At 38.0% G+C, this 21,550-nt stretch overlaps 1 protein-coding gene across 2 annotated transcripts in view; it reads left to right on the top strand.

Moving 5' to 3' along the window:
• Positions 1–21,550, top strand: part of woc (without children) — a 107,643-nt gene that overhangs the window by 66,261 nt on the left and 19,832 nt on the right. Inside the window, exons 16-17 of one of the 2 annotated variants that reach the window (XM_053782750.2) lie at positions 12,692–12,966; positions 17,506–17,722. In XM_053782750.2, the coding sequence (XP_053638725.1) occupies positions 12,692–12,966; positions 17,506–17,722 (492 nt within the window). The remainder of the gene's footprint in view (positions 1–12,691; positions 12,967–17,505; positions 17,723–21,550) is intronic. The other variant, XM_053782751.2, reaches the window with a different exon arrangement.

A 21,550-nucleotide genomic window follows, 5' to 3' on the forward strand; every position in this document is an offset into this window, starting at 1 on the left:
GATAATATGGAATGTACCGAATGTATCCTTAGCTGCGCGCACACTGGCTGGCTTGTAAACACTGGCACACAAGGGGCAGTTCAGGCCACATGTGGACAGGTCTCGTACGAATCGTATCGAATACTGGGTTTTCAATCAAATACCGAGGAAAATTTTTTGCGATATAATGCATCGAATACCGATGCCATCGAATACCGGGGGTCCACTGTACTGTTATGTCACATAGGGGACAAAGGGCCATACAGGACATGGCAAGAAACCCAAAGTATTTCCATTTCTATGCAAAATTCAAGCTAAGAACTACCTGTAGAATTGGACCATTATTGAGAGGACTCAGCAAGGAGAGTGCAAACAACAAATGAAGTAGCAGCAGCAACACTCACAGCTAGAGGCATTCTTGAGCTTCCCCAGTGCTCGGGCTTCGGCCCAAAGCTGGGGTGTGGCTCTAAAAGGATCCTGTAGTGCTTGGTGCCTTTGCACCTCCTGATATCATCTGCTGCTGTATAGCTGCCACACCCTTCGAGCCCAGTGTGGACGGGATTTGAGGCAGCCCAAGGTGCCTAGCTTCTCTCTCTGACCCTCCGTGGGGGTGGGGAATGGGGTTAGGCCTAGGGACAGCTGGTCCCAGAAGATAGGAGGTACTTGTACCTCCTCCCATGGCAGACATTGCTCTGAGACACATCCGCGAAAGGGAGCCAAGGCTGGGCCACCTCTTGGAAAAAGTCCGGACCAGGCGATTATACCGGCGAATCTAGAACAGGACAGAATATTGAGAGGAGATTCATTTACTGACAAACAGGAAATGAGTGAAATCATAAAAGAACAGTATGAGCCAATATTCAGCAACCTATTAAATGACAGCAAGGTAGAAAATGCACAAACATTTTTCACTCCAGCAGAAGGCTGCACAGACCAACTAACTGACATTAGTAAAAATCCCATAGATTTTGAAAAAGAAATGGATAACATGCCCACTCACTTAGCACCTGGACCAGATTCTTGGATTGCCCTATTTATAAAGAAGTGCAAAGTACTACTAGCACGAGCCTTCAGCATTCTTTGGAGAAAGAGCTTAGATCTAGGTGAAATACCGGAGGCCTTAAAGAGTGTAAACATAGCTCCTTTGCATAGGTTGGTAGTTGAGCACGAGCTAAAAATTACAGACCAGTAGCCCAAACTTCTCACATAAAAATCTTCGAAAGACTGATGAGATGGCAGATTACAAATTTCATGGGCCAGCATAGCCCAAACCAGCATGGTTTTAGAGCAGGACGATCATGCCTGTCACAGCTGCTGAACCATTATGGCAGAATTGTGGAGGCATTGGAAGACGACCAAAACGCACATGTGATTTACACAGATTTTGCAAAGGCGTTTGACAAATGCAATCATGGAGTGATAGCACACAAAATGAGGGCCATGGACATTATGGGAAAGGTAGGCAGAACACAAAAAGTGTAGTAAACAGAGCAAGATCCAACATTAGCTAGGTAAAAAGCTCAATGCCCCAAGGCACTGTCCTGGCACCTCTGCTGTTTCTCATCCTCATAGCAGACATAAATAAAAACACCTGCCACACTTTTGTATCATCATTTGCAGATGACACTAAAATAAGCATGAAAGTCACTACAGTAGAGGACTTGAAAAATTACTGGAAGACATATGCAAGGTTTTCCAGTGGGCAGTGGAGAACAACATGACGTTCAGTGGGGATAAGTTCCAGCTGCTTAGGTTTGGAAAGAATGAAAAACTCAAAAGGAACACTATAAACAAAACTCAAGAGGGTCACCAAATAGAATGAAAGGAACATATAAAAGACCTGGGAATAATTATGTCAGCTGACCTTTCTTTTGAAGATCATAACAAGACAAAGATCACGACAGTCAGGAAGATGATAGAGTGGGTGTTGAAAACTTTCAAAACAAGGGCAATAATGCCAATTGTGACACTCAAATTGCTAGTGCTCTCTCATTTAGAATATTGCTCAGTGCTGATGGCGCCGTTCAAAGCAGGAGAACTATCAGAGCTGGAACAAATACAGAGATCGTTTATGGCTCACACTGAGCCAGTAAAGCACCTAAATTACTGGGAACACCTTCAAGTCTTGAACATGATATCTTACCAGAAAATATCAGAAACACAGCTGGAACAAGTGTAGAAGCCTTCAAGAGGAAACTGGACAAGTATCTTCACTTGGTGCCAGATCTACCAGGCTGTGATGAATATATGGGGCAGCAGGCCTCCAGCAGCAACAGCCTGGTAGACCAGGCATGTACTAGACAAGCCTGACCCATGGCCGGGCTCTGAGAGTAGTGAAACTTCAAAGGTATATCAAAGGTACCCTTGGAACACTTCCCTGAGGGATGTAACTATATCAGTAATGCATCTATGCATATACAGTAGGGCCCCACTTATGTGGCGGGTTAGGTTCCAGGCTATCGCCGGAAAGCAGAACACCATTTTTTCCATTTATAAATGCATATAAATGCCAAACAGCAAGTTTACACTAAATTATATTAAGTTAATAATAGAACTAGGCATTAAAAATACAAAAAGTAAAATACATACACAGTACATTCATTACGTATCTTAAAGTATTTGTAATCTTAATGTAGGGCGAGAAGTGAGTAGTACTCATTTGTAGGAAGTCAGGTGTAGGTAGCCCTGGCTCCCCATCTCATACTTAATATACGATATTTAAAACATCCCAGAGAGTTAAAATACACATACAGTACAGTCATTATTTACCTTAAAATATGTGTAGTCTTAATGTAGGAAGAGAGGTGAGTAGTATTTATTTGTAGGAAGTAGTGTAGGTAGCCGGTAGGTGTAGCCCGCCTGGGCTACACCTACTGGCTACCTACACTGTGGCCCAGAGCCATATTATTAGCATCGACATGCCTTGTTCACTGAATTTAATAATTTCTAACAACTACCTTTAGATGCCATCATTAACGAAGGGAGAAGTAATGAATAATTCATGCCGAAAATTGTAAACAAAAGCGGAGTGGGGGAGTGGCTGGGCCAGACATAGATTCATACACGTTTTCTCTGGTGCCTGACCAAAGAAAACGTAATGTTGTCCCTCCACCCGGCTACCATACAGGTCCACATGTATTATTATCAGAGTACATATAAAATATGCAATAAATGCCAGACAACAAATTTACACTAACTTATATTAAGTTAGCAATAGAAATAGGCATTAAAAACACACAAAAAAAGTAAGATACACACAGAGTACACTTATTACTTACCTTAAAATATTAATATTAATGTGTGAGAGGTGAATGGCAGGGTGTTTATGGAATAAAATCAGAATGGCAGCACACCATCATCCTCTAACTTGGCACTTAAAGCAAGAGGCTTACGACTCCTCTTTTTATCACAGCTAAGCTTAGACGCCATTGTCAATGAGAGCAAACTAGTTAATGAAAGATTCAACGAGAGAGAGAACAAGATACAGAGTTCAGACAATGTAAGAACACAAACTGAACAGGTAGTGGGCGATCACTTTGTCAGGTGAAATAAATGCATATTAATGTGTGTCTACTTTTGGTTCTTTCACGTACGCTTGTAAGAATGTAAAACTTTTACCTCACAGATTTTTTTTATTATAATAATAATTACCTGACAATACAAATACTCTTACATTGTGTACAAGTTGTACAAGTTAGTACAGAATAAACAAACAGCAACACTCCCATTCTCATGCAACACCATTTTTAGAGTGAATGAAGGTGATGGTATTATTATCATAATAAAAAAACACTAAACCTACAAGGGTCATGAATTGCTATATATAGAGAGAAGCCATACGAAAGGAATATTTTTCTTCAGTTATCCCTCAGTGTTTGACTAGAGAAAACATAATTCTTCCGACGCTACCTATACATGCGCTTTGTAAACAAATCTCATATTTACTTCAATTTTTATTCTGTGAGTGTATGTATCATGTTTATATGCTATGTAACGTGTTTCTTATATAATTTTGAGGAAAATATCATAGATGGATTAATGTAAAGTAAGACGTTTAATGTGCCCAAGGGTGATGATTATTACGTACTATTGGCGTCATGAGTAGAGAGAGAGTTAGCTATTTTAATGTGTACCTGCACACCAACACAGTGTGTAAGTATATTTAGGTACAGGTACACATGAGTATAATTATCAGAGTACATATAAAACTCGCAATAACTGTGAAAACTTGAAATTTTGGAAAGTTTCCAGACATAATAGATGTGGTCACGGAGAATGTAAACAAACCGGGTGGGGCACCCCGTATTTGAAAGACCGCTTGCCGTATAGCAAATTTTGGTCAGAATTTGACATCGCCATATTAGAGGAACGCCATAAGGTGAAACGCCATAAAGTGGGGCCCTACTGTTTTTCTAAAGATAGTATTTTTCATTTTCAGTTTTGTGAGAAATTATATTTAAAAAAAAAATAAATTGCCGTTTCCCATGAATATCGGGTGACCCAAAATAAAAAAGGAAAAGCATTAAGGTGACTGGCAAGCATGAAATATGCTAAATAATGTAATTATCGCTTGGAATTTACAGGCATGAGTTCCAGCTCTTGATCTTTTTTAACTATTGGCTGTCTTACATTGAAGCTTAATTTTTCTACTTGTGAACCCTGTATATAGTGTTTTGTGTCCCAGTCACTCCTACACTAAGGTGGTCCCTATTTATTGGTATGCAAGAAAATAATTATTTGATCTGAATTCTTCAGAAACTTCGATTAACCCTTTCAGGGTCCGTGCCGTAGATCTACGGCTTTACGTTCAGGGTCCAAACCGTAGATCTACGCCAAAATTCTAGAGGTGTCAAATTTAGCGTGAAAAGACTGGTAGGCCTACATGTGAGAGAACAGGTCTGCGTGGTGTGTGCGCTGTAAACAAAAATTCTAGGCGCCCGCATAGCATTGTGGGAATACCGGCTCAGTTACCTTTGTTCACCATGCCTCGTCGCAAGGGAGCTCTCACTCCAAGGAAAATTGGGACTCTCCTCTTCCTATCTGATAGTTCTGACTCTGATGGAAGTGGAAATGAAGACGAATTCTTTGGCTTTGATCAGTTAGTGACCAAAAGGAATGACCAGGATATCAATAATAGTGCAGAAAACCCTGACGATCCTCAACCTTCTACTTCTGGTGTGGGCACTCCTCAGTCACGTTCAGTTGTACCTCATTGCAAGAGAAAACTATTATTTTCGCGTGGCCAGGCCTCTGACTTCAGTAATGATGATGATAGTGACGTGGATTGTGATTTTATTGCTCTTGACGATCATTCGAGTAGTGATAGTGAGGAAACATATTCACCAGTGAAGCGTCGGTATATACGCCACCGCATGCGCTCGGGTAGTGTTCCCTATGCAGTGCCCAGGGGACGGAGTACATCCCAGAGTACATCCCGTGGCCCTACACCAGGAATAGACAGTGAAAGTGAGGATGATGTGGCTACACTTGGCATGGATGGACCACAGGCATCAGTAGGTGGTGGTAGTGGTGATGGTAGTGCCATGGCCATGCATGACTCACTAGCCCAGGCTGGGACCCACGCTGCTGACTCCTCAGTTCAAGGACAAAGCGGAGTGTCAGCCACCAGCCCACCACAACCACAACTACCAGCACAACCAGCTTATGATGTCCAGTATCCACCAGCAAACCGTATCTGGGATTGGCAGCAAAATCCCAATTTTGTTCCCAAGCCCCACCAGTTTGATGACTCTCAAAGTGGAATTCTACCTACTTGTCTCCTTGGAACCACTGCCAATGAACTGGAATTCTTTGAACTATTCTTTGACCAGCCCTTGATGGAAACTATTGTCAGGGAAAGTAACAAGTATGTTGAGTACACCATGGCAAATAGTGATATCACCACAGTCAAGACTACACCAGTGGAAAGAGACAACTGTTGCAGAAATGTATTTGATTTTTGCAACAATAATGCTTATGCCTCATGTCTATAAGCATAATATAAAATCATACTGGTCCACAGATGGACTAATTTGTACCCCGGTCTTCAGTGAAATCATCCCAGTGAACAGGTTTATCTTACTGTTACGTATGTTGCACTTCTCTGACAAAACCAGGCCTGACAGAAGTGACAGGTTATACAAGATTAGAAATGTTTTTATGTATCTCAAACAAAAGTTCAACATGTACTTTTATCCATTCAAGAATCTTGTACTTGACGAGTCTTTGATATTGTTCAAAGGTAGATTGTCATTCAAACAGTATATACCGAGCAAAAGGAAACGCTTTTGTATAAGACTGTTTGTACTCTGTGACTGTGACAGTGGCCTGGTATTGGATATTGTTGTATACTTGGGAAGTAAAACATTGAAAGATACCAGGATGTTATTCGGTATCTCAGGTAACGTAGTGAGAAGCATGATGGCACCTTATCTTGGTAAGGAGCATACATTATATACCGGTAACTGATACACAAGCCCTTTACTCAGTGATTTCTTGCGAGTGAACAAGACAGATGTGTGTGGCACAGTGCGTTCTAATCGTAAACATATGCTCAGGTTCAACGCAGGCACTCGTGGTGATGAGGTACAGGTATTTACTGCCAATGACATCATGGCACTATGGTGGCATGACAAATGAGATGTCACATTGTTGACAACCATTCACCGTAATGAAATGCAAGACAGTGGCAAAGTTGATAGAATGACTAATGAACATATTCGAATACCAGTGACAGCGATTGATTATACACAAAGCATGTTCTTGGTTGACAAATGCGATATACAGATTGGCTTTGTTGATTGTGTTCATAAGAGTTACAAGTGGTATATTAAACTTTTCTTCCATCTCGTGGACATTTCAATGCTCATTGCATATAATATGTACCAAGCGAAGACTGGCAGCAGACCACCGTTTGGTGAATTTTGTCTGTGTCAGACAACTCATAATGAAATACCATGTAACAACACCTGCTATACAAAACTGTCCTTGAACTCCTCAGGATATACCCAAGCGTTTGAAGAGGGTAGGTGATCACTTCGTCATACAGCTTCCTGCAACTAAGAAGAAATTTGCTCAGAAGAGATGTGTTGTCTGTGCACAAACAAAACGATGGCAACAAAGACGCAAAGACACTTGGTTTATGTGCGAGGTGTGTAAGGTACTTCTGTGCATGGTGCCTTGTTTCAAGGAGTTCCACAAGCTGCAGCAGTTCTAAAAACATGTCCAGTGATTGTACATATGTAAATATATGATAGAACATTAGTATTATACAAGAGTTGTGCATGTTTATTGTAATGTACACAAAAGTGGTAAACAATATTATGATAATAACTTTAGTGTGGTTATTGTGTTCAATACAGTAAGTTTATATATATACATTATATACAGTATTGGTCTCTCAGGCCCCAAATGTTTGTAGGAAAAGAAAAGAAAAAAGCATAAAAAACGTAAAATAAAGAAATGCGCGTTTGTGGAAATCGTCGATGTTGCCGCCACCCGGTCATTTTGGGTCAACTTCTCGCCACTGTATCTCAGTAAGTACTGATCAGAAAAAAAAAATTGTTTTGTTTTATTGCCTTCACAAAAATATGCTCTTTAATTCTGTAAGTTTTTTTTTTTTTTTTTTTTTTTTAATTTCTTGGACACTGGGGCACTCCTTGTGATTTTGAACTATGAAAGTGTTAAACATTTCGTGCAAAATGTTACTAAATTTTTTAATAATTAGCAGTCACTTGGTTCCCTCTCTATATAACCCAGACATCTGACAACATGAGGAGGCCTGGTCACAGACCGGGCCGCGGGGGCGTTGACCCCCGGAACTCTCTCCAGGTAAACTCCAGGTAAACACCGGAAGATTTTTCACTTTTCATTTTATATGTGACTTGTAAGAATTTCCCTGACATAGAAACTTTTACTAGCTGCTGCTGCTTTGTGTTTCACATCATGGCTAGAATTCTTCAAAAATTGTATAAGTGGTATACTGAATAAGGTTACAGGAAATGTCAGTGGGTACCAGACATTCACTGGTCACTCATTGTTGCTCCCAATATGCCCATATAGGGTCCACTTGAGAGTCTGACCAGTGGTCACCGGCCAGCTGGAGTGCCTTGTAAAATCCTTAAGCAATGCAAATCCATGCTGTTTGGTCAGTGTCATTGCTGTAGCCCCAACTGCTTGATAGTTCTCATTTTCCCATTACAATGCAGGGATTTGCAGGAAGCCACAGGGGAGCTTGAGTTTGGCAAGGAGGGACCTGGTGTTCTTGGATGCAAAGTCAGCAACTGAGTTATCTTCAGTGCAGCCAAAAAAACATTCACTTCAGAAGGTCCCCAATGTCGCTTATTGTCTGAGATACCCTTGATCATGTAGTCCCAAATGTCGTTAGTGCCACTCATCAAACAGGGAGAAGCCTTTCAATTCCTCCTTCATGGACGACAGATGGTTGGCTATCTTTTGCAATGTCATGGGACTGGAGGAGATTCAGGTTTCCCTGTGGTACTCTATGGCAAGAGGGGCTGTCGTCCAAGCCTTGTAATGAAAATGAAAATACATTGAAAGTCTTTTTCCTCTGTGCTGTGCACCATTCAGCAAAACAGGGAGCAAAATGTGTACACCTTGAAAGCATAGATAAATTTCAACATCCACTGGGCATGCTATATTTCCCCACGAACTGCAAATCGTGTACCACAAGGTGGTGAAGTCTAAGAAAGAGCAAAATAAAATGAAGTAGTTCAGAGTAATTCTCATGCAGCTGGACATCCATCAGTGCTGAGTTTAGGAAGTTTGGAAGTTAATCCTTGATGTTAGCAATGACTTCGGTGGCCAGCTGGTTAGTGGAGGGGTCTTTCATCAGATAATGATCTATGCACTTCCACAGTTCTTTCAAATGTTTGAAGGGAACTTCCAGAGCTAAGGAAGCACCTATAGAGTCGCTGAATGCTGCTCCTGCTACCACTTTTAGGCTGTGGTTTTGATAAATGAAGTATAAAAGGCAGCACCCAAGTAATTGTTAAAGAATGACACACGTCCTTCCAGTTTTTCAAGACATCCAAGACAGCATGGCCAAATTGCCAATTTCTCACCATTTTATTGGGTAGTTGAAATCGGTAAATGGGTGGTTTCTTGTACTGAATCAATAGAACAAATGGAGTTCTAGCAAAATAGCTATGAATTTGGTTGGCTGGAACAATGGAATTGGCCGAAAATATGGCTCAATGTGGGCGAAATCACCGATGCGTATATATCACCGAGACCACTAACTTGATGAGAGCATAATTCCTTAAGTTTTCCATCTAGTTTCATGCTTTTTGGTGTCATTACCATCAGGAAAAGATTCTCTATCATTTCATAATTTTTTTTTTTTTTTTTTTTTTATAAATTCTTCAACACTGAGAGCAAGTTTGTGAGCAGGGGTCTCAGCAGTAAAAGGGTTAAGATGCTCAGGTTGCAGCCACAATCAGTGAATATCTGAAAAACGCCCAACAAACATTATTACAGTGGTCCCTCAATAATCGTCCGGCCCGAAAGTCGTCCATTTCGGAAATAGTCCCGTTATTTCGTCTAAACATTGGCTCGCAAATGGTCTGTTAACTCGCTAATCGTCCTTCGTCCAGGTCGCGTACTCACGCTCTGAGCCGCCTGGGCCTGCCTTCCCAGCCAGTGTGCCATTGAGCGACGGTCCCCTCACATGCTCCTGCAAAATATTTCATAATATTCCATTGATTTTAGTGCTTGCAAGTGCTAAATAAGCTACCATGGCTCCAAAGAAAGCTTCTAGTGCCAGCCCTTTGGTAAAGAATGTGAGAAACACGTAATTTATGAAAAAGTTTGTAGAAAAATACAAAGGTGGTGGTGGTAGAGTGGAAGCAGTTGTGATAGTGGTTGATGGTGGTAGAAGGTAGTAGTGATGGTGGTAACAGTTGTAATAGTGGTAGAAGGTCGTAGTGATGGTGGTAGAGGGTGCCTTCTTTAGTGATTCAGCGATTCTACCAACTCCTCCAATGTTGTTAGAGTTATATAGGGCTACAGAAAACACCACCACCTCAGCTGCTGCTTCACCACCATTATGGACGGCTTACTGTCAGTGGCCCTTATATACCCAACAACAACACAACACAACACCTCCCGTGACATACGTAATGACTTATTTTATTCATTCTAGAGTATATTCCCTGTTTCTATGTTATTAATATTGTTTATTATGTCATATTAGTTGAATTGTGATAGATAAATAAGCCGAAGAGTTGATATTAGTGTCATATTCTCCAACAATAAGCTTGCCATCCCTCCCTCACACAAACAAGTCTCCAATAAGAACATAAGAAATGAGGAACACTGCAATAAGCCTGTTGGCCCATATTAGGCCCGGTCCTTCACAAATCCACCCCACTAACAGAACAAATGCTACCCAAGCAATAAGCTCAGGTGCAAGTCCGACTCAAATCCAACCCCTCTCACTCATGTATTTATCTAACCTAAATTTGAAACTACCCAATGTTTTAGCTTCGATCACCCTACTAGGCAGACCGTTCCACTCATCAACTACCCCTATTACCAATGTTCATTTATACATTTTATTAGTGCTTTACATTTATTTGGCATATTTTTTTGCATGTAAATCTATATTTATGCTAGGGAAGTGACCCCTGAAGTGACCTAGAGTCCTTATGGAGGGGAATTCCCCTTCCAAACAATAACCTCTCTTCCCTCTCTCCTCCTCCCTGTCTTCCATTCATCAACAACAGCCTTCAGTAAAGGTAACTATCATTTTGAATGTTCATTCTTTTGTGCATGTAAATCTATCTTTTAGGTAAAAAAAAAATTGTTGTTGATACTTCTGGGTGTCTGGAACGAATTAATTGGATTTACATTATTTCTTATGGGGAAAATTGATTCGAAAATCGTCTATTTCGATAACAGTCCCACTTCCAGGAACGGATTAAGGACGATAATTGAGGGACCACAGTATTGGAAATCATAACATAAATGTTAAAAAATAGACATAAACAGGTCATTTGCAAATGTCAAGGTCCTGAGTGACCTTTAAATAGCAATATATTTTGCTGAAATTAACTTTATAGCTTAACTCTTGACATTTACCAGTACCACATGAATCTACTTAATATTGTAAAAGTTAGCATGTTGAATGTTAGGCGTATTTAGCTTGTTTCCTATCTATGTTCAGCTTCCAAGACCATGATGGGTGGGAATACCATGAGTACTAGACTATAAGTTCACTGGTTTTAACAATACACTTTCGGATTTTTTTTTTTTTTTCTCCAACATGTCGGCCACTTCCCACCAAGGCAAGGTGACCCAGAAAGAAAGAAAAAACTATCAACATCATTCAACACTTTCACCATCACTCATACATAATCACTGTCTTTGCAGAGGCACTCAGATATGACAGTTTAGACTTCCCTCCAAACTACCAATGTACAGTACTAAACTTCTCCTTTAAAGTGCAGGCATTGTTCTTCCCATTTCCAGGACTCGAGTCCAGCTAACTGGTTTCCCTGAATCCCTTCACAAAATATTACCCTGCTCACACTCCAACAGCTCATCAGGTCCCAAAAAACCATTTGTCTCCATTCACTCCTATCTAACATGCTCACGCATGCTTGCTGGAAGTCCAAGCCCCTCGCCCATGAAACCTCCTTTACCCCCTCCCTCCAACCTTTTCGGGGACAACCCCTACCTTGCATTCCTTCCCCAATAGATTTATATGCTCTCCAAGTCATTCTACTTTGTTCCATTCTCTCTGAATAACCAAACCACCTCAATAGCCCCTCTTCAGCCCTCTTGACTAATACTTTCAGTACCTCCACACCTAATTTCCACACTACGAATTCTCTGCATAATATTTACACCACACATTACCCTTAGGCACATCACTGCCTCCAGCCACCTCCTTGCTGCAGCATTTACAACCCATGCTGTTGGTACCACTATACTCTCGCAAATTGGAATTTATTGGTTTTTCTGTAAATTGGTCAACTATCCAATCATGCTCAAATCTGACTGATTTAGCTCAATCAGTTTGCTATAAATAATACTTCACTTAGATGAAGATATTAATTTAACTTGGTTTGAAGTTCTTTTTATGTGCTTTTTTCTTCAAAGTGAGGATCCTTTTCACCATCATCAATTTTTTAATGCACTGGCCGTATCCCACCGAGGCAAGATGACCTTAAAAGAAAAAGCAAAAGTTTTTTAAATTTAGTAATTTATACAGGAGGAGTTACTAGCCCCTTGATCTTGGTATGGCTTAAGGAAGAAGACTTTTCATTGTTTTCAGAAACATTTTATCAAACCGACACTTTAATAAACAATAGAATTGAACATTCAGCACTTTACTGGAATAAACTGCTCTCTGTTTATCTACTTGTAGTTCATTTTGTTTAGTTGGTACAAGTGTCAGGCTTTATAGGTGAGAGTTGCCACATTACTTTTTCACTTTCCTGAGCATATGATTTGCATATTGTGCCTTTTTTTTTTTTTTTTTTTTTTTTTTTTTTTTTTTTTTTTTTTTTTTTTGTGTGTGTGTGTGTGTGTAAAGCAACAATGTTGTCTTAGTATTTGTGTGGGTGTCAAAATATTTCCTTGTTCACTTTGAATATGGTGAAACCTTTCAGAAGCAAGTAAATTTCACATTGCATTAAGTGATCAATTTTCATTTTCAAGAACCCGATATAACACGCTATTTCTCTAGCAGATGATGTCGAGGCTTCTTCTAACTGCAGCTCAGTACAAAATGATGTTGAATCTCAGAGTGAAAACAAAGGCAAACGGCAATCTTCTGGCGGTAGTCTAGAAAGACCCAGGAAGAGACTTCGTCGTCGCGAAAGCAGTGACTCTCAATCAATGTCTGATCCTGACGATCCTGAGCCAGAACCCGAACCTGAACCTGAACCAGAACCTGAACCTGAACCTGAGGTTGAGCCTGAACCTCTCTTGGAGGAGGAGTATCAGGGCCCATATCTTAATGTAAGTGCAAATTAAATATGGGAGGCCATAAATTGTATTTACTGGCAGTGTTGCAGTGTTTTTTGTTTGAGTGCCAAATACTGATTAGTACTGACATGATTTAATAAATTTTAAGTTCAGCACTTTGAATTTAAGTGCAAGTTCTTAGACTTTCAGTTACAAGACAGAATATTGAAAAAAAAAAAAAACAAGTATTTGAATAGTACAGTACATGAATATTGAGTGTAAATATATGTACTACAATACTCTTAGACTTCTCACCCTTGTTCTTTAAAGTACAAGCAAAAATTTGAGTGCTTGAAAAATGGTACTCGAATAGCACGCGAATATTGTGTATAAATGTGTGTCCTACGCAACTGACTTGTTCTTAGTTCTCTCAAGTGCAAGTTGAAGCCCGAGTACTGGAAAATAGTATTAGGGTATTTAATGAATATTGAGTATGAATGTTTATTACAGTATATGAACATACATACCAGAGTATGAACATACATACCACACTACCAACTGTTCCCTAGTTCTTTGTCTGTGTATGCATTATACAGAGCCATTGTGATGATGGATTTCTGATAGAAAAGTAACTTTTCATAAGGTTTTTGCATTTACAAAACATACTTTAATTTTTATTATTGAATATTGCATTTCTTTGTAATGTGCAGTATTTTCAAGAAAAAATGCATCTTACTTCAATCAGTAATACAGACTTCACAGAAGATAACATGGTTATATGTTAAGTATTTTATTGTACTCCAGGAAAGTGTCTATGTATATTACAGAAATAATGTGGTGTTTTGTTTTATTTATAACCACTTTTCCAAGATGGAATTGTGTTGAAATTTTTTTACTAGTTTTGAAGTACTCCTCTATCATCTGAAGTTGATATTAAGTCTGTTGTGTATCTCAATTCTTTGTTGTAGAAATTTTTGGTTTCTTTCCCAAGATCTACAAAGTGTTTCTCATTCTCCTAAGATTCACCCACAAAAAAAAATCTTTGGTTATCATAAGTACTATTATTCATTCACAAACTAAAATAAAATGCAGGCTTCCCTCTCTTTATGCAGCAGTTTCATTCTCTGTAAATTCACTGTAGTAAGATGTCTCCTTTCTGTTGGTAGTTTTGTATATGCAATATACATTCACCATATTCCAGGCCATGGGCCTGCAATACATCTACTATAGCATAAAGTGTGGGACACCAACTTTTTGAATTTTAGTCCTTCATAATTAGAAATCACTTTCTACCTCATTACAATATGTACATAAGCTACTAAACACCAAATACATTGTCAACAGAGTGCGTATAATCCATATGATCAGCTGTAATTATCTTGTCGTAAATACTATGAGGTGAAATTCAGCACTAATCAGTCTCCGGTAGGAGAATATTTATATTTTAAGGATGCTTGCTGGATTAAATTCAGAGAGAGTTTCTGACTTAGACCTTAACAATCTAAATATATTTGATAAATAATATAGTGCTTATGGTCAAAGGCCTTGGAAATGGGCAAAATGTTTTTCATTTTTGCTACTAAATATTTTTGCTTTATGAAAGCGTGGATGGTATCCACAGGACACTTGCATTACAAAGACTTCAGATGTTGTCTCTGGCCAACGTCATTAATTGCAATTGAATGGCAATAAAATCAAAGATTTTGTTGCCATTCAGTTACTTGGCACTTAAACAAAGGATAATTTTGGCATCACACAAAGTGTACAATATAGGTTGGGTTAGGACATAACTGTATAGAACCTGACAGCTACTTATTATTAAATGAAAAACACAAAGTTTAATGTAAATAACAGTAAAAAAATCCTGCAATAAGTAAATGACTGCACTGTACATAGAGATTTTACATTATTTATTGGTGAACCTAATTTTTTTTTACATAAATACTACATAATACAGTGTGTAATATACCACATGCAAAATACTACTAGCATAGAGAGGGGTGGGCTCTTTATCAGGGATACTAAGAAAACAAGAGGCCACGATTGGAAATCACATTCATGAGTAATGGATATCAAAGTGTATATTTAACATGAGATTGGCAAAGAAGTAGAATGAGCTGAGCAGTGACACAGTGGAAGTGGATTTCAAAAAAGGGATTCAATAAATAGATATGACAGGCTCAGTCAAGTCAATTGGGCAGAAGGTAAGAGGCAAGACCAACAGCTGGAGCTCTTCTTCCCTTGTTTCCTGCAAACTCAAATAGGTAATTATATAAGCATGTCCAGTTGTTGACTTTCTCCATAACCAATCATATTGGCAGTGTAATTGGGAATTAGTTTCTTATTCCATTGTGAGCCTCAGTTGCTATGAATCTAAAGGAGTTTTTGTTTTCCCATGAGATTTCAGAAACATTTGGTGTATAAGTTCTTATATTGGTCATTGGAAAAATATATATTTCTTCCATTGGTGTATCTGAATTGGTTTTTATCATCATTAAAAATAGAATTTAATTTTGAAAGTAAAATTAATAGCCTTTCAGTTGAAACATGTACTGTTTACAGATTGTCCACATGGTTCATTTCTAATTTAAAAATTTTTACAGCAAGATGATAAGAGGTGTGTAAATGTGGTTTTTTTTTGTGTACAATAGCAAAACTAATAGCTTTTATACAGCTCCATGTTTGTCTTATCTATGCGACCTCAGCATATTCACCCCTAGTTGTCTGTAGCACATCTAATCAACACTCAGTTCATTGCACATATTGTCCAGCATATCTTGTGTGACTTTTCTGGTGCCATTATTCTAGCACTTGAGTGTTTTAATGTCAGCTACTGTTATCTGGAAAACAGTCCTTCACAAACTCCCACAGATAAAGAAGTTTAAAGGCATGATATCAGGGAAGTGTAGAGATAATGTGACAGGCCATCACAAACAATCCTCTTGTTGGGAAACTTGGTGTTGTGGGAAATATTCAAGTCTTATTCAAAAAACTGCATTTTTATATCTTTTACCAGATTGTTGCAATAAATTTCTAAAACTGGAAAAGGACTTTGTGGACACGGAGATTTTGTTTATATATGACCGGTGATTATGTAAGTTTAATTATGCAATGTAATAAATTTAAGATATAGTTTACATGTTAACAAAACTGTTCATAATGTTAATAAACTTTTATGAAAAGCAATCATTGCATATATATATAATCAAAGAAGAAAACTAAACTAAATATTAAAATTGTGTTTTTTATATAACTCAGATCCTGCCTTTCAATAAATTTGTGACATAGAATAGTTAATTTTTTATAGACGTAAATTATGCATGGGCAAATATATATATACAAAAATGTGAGGCACACACTGTGCAATAAATATTGTAGGATTCTGTGATTTTTTTTCCCTTCCAATTCAAATTCCACAGTTTGTAGCCACAGTCCACAGATTTTCACATCAGCCAGCACCGTTTAGCATTGGATCCAAACGATGTACTGCTGACAACAGTAAAGACACATTCTGCAGAACAAGCTTTTATTGGTACAGTGTTTGCTATTGTGTAGAGCTTGATCATATAATACGACTTCATAATAAAGCTCTACACACAGCAAAATGTTCTCACAGTAATTGCTTGTTTAGTAAATTGCATTTTTTCTTCACTGTTTAGAAATGATAAACATGGTAACTGCTACAACTAATCTTCAAACAAGAGAAATAGTAATACATTTAATAACTCAAAGATCACTTCTAACTTATGCAAAATTTTATTATCATTTATGTATTTGATTATTCAGTTATTTTTTTAAAGTGTGATTTATTTCCCTAGGTGGATTTTTAACTGATTCTGCTAAACAAATTTATGTCAGAAATATTAAATGGCTTGTAAGTATAATATAAGGCTTAAAAGGTTGGTCATGTATATTGAAAAATCCATGAAAATTGCCCTTTACCATTGTGTTTTGATATTGATGTAAAATGAGCAGAAATAATATTTACATCCACTCTTTATTTGGGGTACTTGGTAGCAAGCCATATACTAATAACATACCTATATAGTTAAAAGACTTGTGATACTTATAAACCAAAATTGCATTTTAATTTTTTTTAATATAATATTTTGCAAAATAAACATTACCCTCTTACACTCTGCCAAATTGATGTGATTGACTTATGAAGAAAGAAAAGATTTATAAAATGGACTCTTGCTAACTGAAATTCCGCCAGTGAGAGATGTATGTTACTGTGGCAATATTTACAGTAAGCTTCTAATTCGTTATGGATGAAACAATGCATTTCTGGTCATGGTGGTGCCTATGCTAACCTGAAACTATGCTCAAATACCAGCCTTGCCCTTTACATTGGAGGTCACATCTTTAGAAACAAATTGCATACAATCTAACACTGCCTAAATTCAAAGCATCAGGAACAGCAGAGGTATTTGGCTAGCACAACTTGAGATTTTTTTTTTTTTTTTTTACTTCCCTCTTTTGGAGGTCTAGAAGACTTTGAAACACAGTATATCTTAGTGATAAAATAATTAGTTTAGAAACTTTCCTTTAGGAAATCACTGCTTATCATGAGAATAATTGTCATATATTCAGAAAATGTATGGTCTGGCGGCCTGGAAGAGCTGGGTAACAGAAAAGAATGCAGAGCTGGCAGGGGTCTCCTCCTCTCGCACTATGAAACTGCTCTCAGAGGACTTGCTTTCTATGAACTGTGACGAACTCAACTATGCCCTCTGTCTCTTCCTCAAAGATGTGAGGAAACCCAGTGGGGAAGCCTACCAGCCAGATACCATCTTTTATCTACTACTTGGTGAGTTTACAGTTTTTTTTTTTTTTTCCATAAATTTATGTACACAATACAATTTCACATTTTTATTTGATTCAACAAATTGCTAATGCAATTTAATTACTTTGAAAGATAATCAAGTTACTGTTTGGAATTTAATAACATATCTTTATTGTCTTTATCCTACATGGTTCTGTCAGAATATATTTCAAAATAAAGTAGAACTTGATCATATTCTATAATAATACAACAACTCATGAACTGTTAGCAGACATTAAAAGATTAGATTCATAATTTAGATAAATGTGACCTGTGTACAGGCATATTAATACATAGTGTAAGCTGTATGATTCTTTGGAGTTTAGCGCTAAACTTGACTATAATGATAAGAATAAACAAGCATTATTTTAATTTATCCTTAAAATAATATTTTTTTTATAGTCTAAAATAGTTAAATACAGGTTGTAATGCAGAGGACAAGTGAAGTACAGTAATGTAATAGAGGGTTTTGTATAAACAATATGGGAAATTTATTCAAGAATGTTTCTACTCTACTTATAGTGTGTGTATTAATACACAAATAACCCGCACATAGGAGAGAGAAGCTTATGACGACTTATAAATGGTCCAAGTCAGACCAAAACACTGTCATAACCTTCTCTGTCCTATGTGCAGGTTATTTGTGTATTGTTTCAGTCACTGTATTGTCTTTTTGGTCATTATTAAAACAGTAAGCAGCTTTACTTTGCAAGCATTTGTATTATGGATTGCTTAATTTCCTCACATTTGTTTGTGAAGGATAATTCAGGATTTGTTAAATATTGATGCTTGTAATCATGTGCATGTATACTTCACGATTGCTTGTAGTGTACACTAATCTCTCAAAATCTGTAGTTTTGGCATTCGGTGATTTTTGACTACAGTTTGTGATATGTTCTTATGAATATCCCTTGAATAAATGTTGTGGATTCTGTCAAGAGTGCCATCATGATTTAAATGGTAATTACACATGAAAGAAAGCACTTTTAGTCTCATAATTATATGCATATTAACCCGTAAACAGTCCAAACGTATATACAGTGGACCCCCGGTTAACGAACTTTTTTCATTCCAGTAGTATGTTCAGGTGCCAGTACTGACCGAATTTGTTCCCATAAGAAATATTGTGAAGTAGATTAGTCCATTTCAGACCCCCAAACATACATGTACAAACGCACTTACATAAATACACTTACATAATTGGTCGCATTTGGAGGTGATCGTTAAGCGGGGGTCCACTGTATACGTTTTTACCGCTAGTGCCCCAAACGTATATATACGTTTTATGTGTCATACATTTAACATTGCCACAATAAGCCTGAGTCACCTAGACATGAGAGAATGGGTGTGAGCACTCACTGTGTGCCATATTAAAATAATTGGGGATGCCTGGGTACCATATGCTCTTTTTTCCTATTAAGAAACAACAATTTTTTTTTTTTCTCAAAAAAGTTGGGGCAGTACGGTAGTGAACGTATATATGTATACGTTTGGACCGTTTACGGGTTAAGCTTGTCGTATCTGGACATATTAATACTGTCGTATCTGGGCGCCTCTGCAAAGACATTGATTATGTATGAGTGATGGCGAAGGTTTTGAATGATACTGAAAGTGTTTTCTTTCTTTTTGAGAATTTCTTTCTTTTTTGTTCACCCTGCCTCAGTGGGAAACATCCAGTGTGTTAAAAAAAAAATAGATTGTATAGGTGTGTTTCATGTATTTTTTAATGAAATCTGAACAGTTTATCCCAGATAAAGAACATGAGAAGTATAAAGTCAGTGTTTAATAATTAAGTTTGGTTTTGGCATTAGCCTTTGCCTCTCGGACCATCTCTTTCCTCAATTCTAAAAGAATGTAAAGAGGAACTTGGTAAAACATTTAGCTAGTCTCTATATTGGTACCTATTTGCAAAGTAGGAGATAGGGCCTTAGCTGTTAATTACCAGTCAGCTTGTTGATTGTGGGAAAAGTTAATGGATTCAGTAACTGCGAATGCAATTCAAAGTCACTTGGAATGGCATAATTTGATGATGAGTGAATCTCAGCACAGTTTTACAAAGGGGTGTTCTTGCCCAACAAATTTGCAGATTTTTTCACAAAGGTATTAGATACGGTGGGCCGTGATAAAATATTGTGTATGAACTTCAATAAGGTTTTTGGTAGAGTTCCACACGTTCGACAGATAAAAATTTCTTCACACAGTACAGTATTGGAGGAAAAATTCTAGCCTGAACCAATACACATCTAACTGATACAGTAAAGAGTTTGTATAAATACAGAGAAAGGACACTGGGGACTTGTTCCACTAGGGTCACTGTTGGGTCCCTTGTTCACAATATATATAAATGACATTGGCAAGGGAATAAGTAGCGACATAGCTTTTGTGTGCAAGGGGCCTGGACAAGCAGCAGGCATGTGTGAGCATGTTTGATAGGAGTGAATGGAGATGAATGGTTTTTGGGACCTGACGAGCTGTTGGAGTGTGAGCAGGGTAATATTTTGTGAAGGGATTCAGGGAAACCAGTTTTTTGTCATCCTGCCTTGGTGAGAGATGGCCAGTGTTAAGAAAAATAACTACATTTGCTAATGACACACAAATAGGCTGCAAAATAATTTCAAAGGGAATCAGGGTACCATGGGATAATTTGGATAGGGTGATGTTACGGTCAGAAAAGTGGCAGATGAAATTTAGTGTGGTCAAATATACAGTTGCAAAGGTTAGTGGACGAGTTTGGGATGGTGTGTAAAGGAGAAAGTTAAAAGTGAACATAGATAAGAGTAAGGTGATGAGGGTATCAAGCAATTTAGGATAAGAAAAATTGGATATTACATTGGAGAGAGGGAGTATGGAAGAAGTGTAAATGTTTTCAGATATTTGGGAGTTGACTTGTCAGCAGATGGGTTATTGAAGGATGAGGTTAACCATAGAACTAATGAAAGAAAAATGGTGAGTGGTGCATTGAGGTATCTGTGAAGACAAAAAAAACATTATCCATGGAGGCAAAGAAGGGAATGTACTAAAGTATATGGTACCAACACTCTTAAATAAGTGTGAAGCTTGGATTGCAAATGCTGCAGCGAGGAGGCGGCTGGAGGCAGTGGAGAATGCAGAGAACTCGGAGTGTGGAAATTAGGTGGAGGTGTGGAGTTACTAAAAGTATTAGTCAGATTGCTAAAGAAGGTTGTTGAGGTGGTTTGGTCATTTAAAGAGAATAGATCAAAGTAGAATGACTTGGAGAGCGTATAAATCTGTAGGGGAAGGAAGGTGAGTTAGGGGTCATCCTCAAAATGGTTGGAGGGAGGGGGTAAAGGAGGTTTTGTGGGTGAGGGGCTTGGACTTACAGCAAGCATGTGTGAGCACGTTAGATAGGAGTGAATGGAGACGAATGGTTTTTGGGACCTGACGAGCTGTTGGAGTGTGAGCAGGGTAATATTTTGTGGAGGGATTTGGGGAAACCAGTTAGCCGGACTTGAGTCCTGGAAATGGGAAGTACAATGCCTGCACTTTAAAGGAGGGGTTTGGGATATTGGCAGTTTGGAGGGACTTCTAAACTGTTGTATCTGAGTGCCTCTGCAAAGACTGGTTATTTATAAGTGAGGTGAAAGTATTGAATGATGATGAAAGTATTTTCTTTTTGGGAATTTTCTTTCTTTTTGGGTCACCCTGCCTCGGTGGGAGATGACGAATGTGTTGAAAAAAAAAATATATACAGTTCTAATCTCTGGAAAAAAGAAAATATCCAGGGCACTTGTAAACTAAATACAATAATGTACAGTAGATTTTAAAGTGAATGCCAGAAATGAATTAGGAGTT

Source organism: Cherax quadricarinatus, chromosome 28, assembly GCF_038502225.1.
Source record: "Cherax quadricarinatus isolate ZL_2023a chromosome 28, ASM3850222v1, whole genome shotgun sequence".
Taxonomy (NCBI): Eukaryota; Metazoa; Arthropoda; class Malacostraca; order Decapoda; family Parastacidae; genus Cherax; species Cherax quadricarinatus.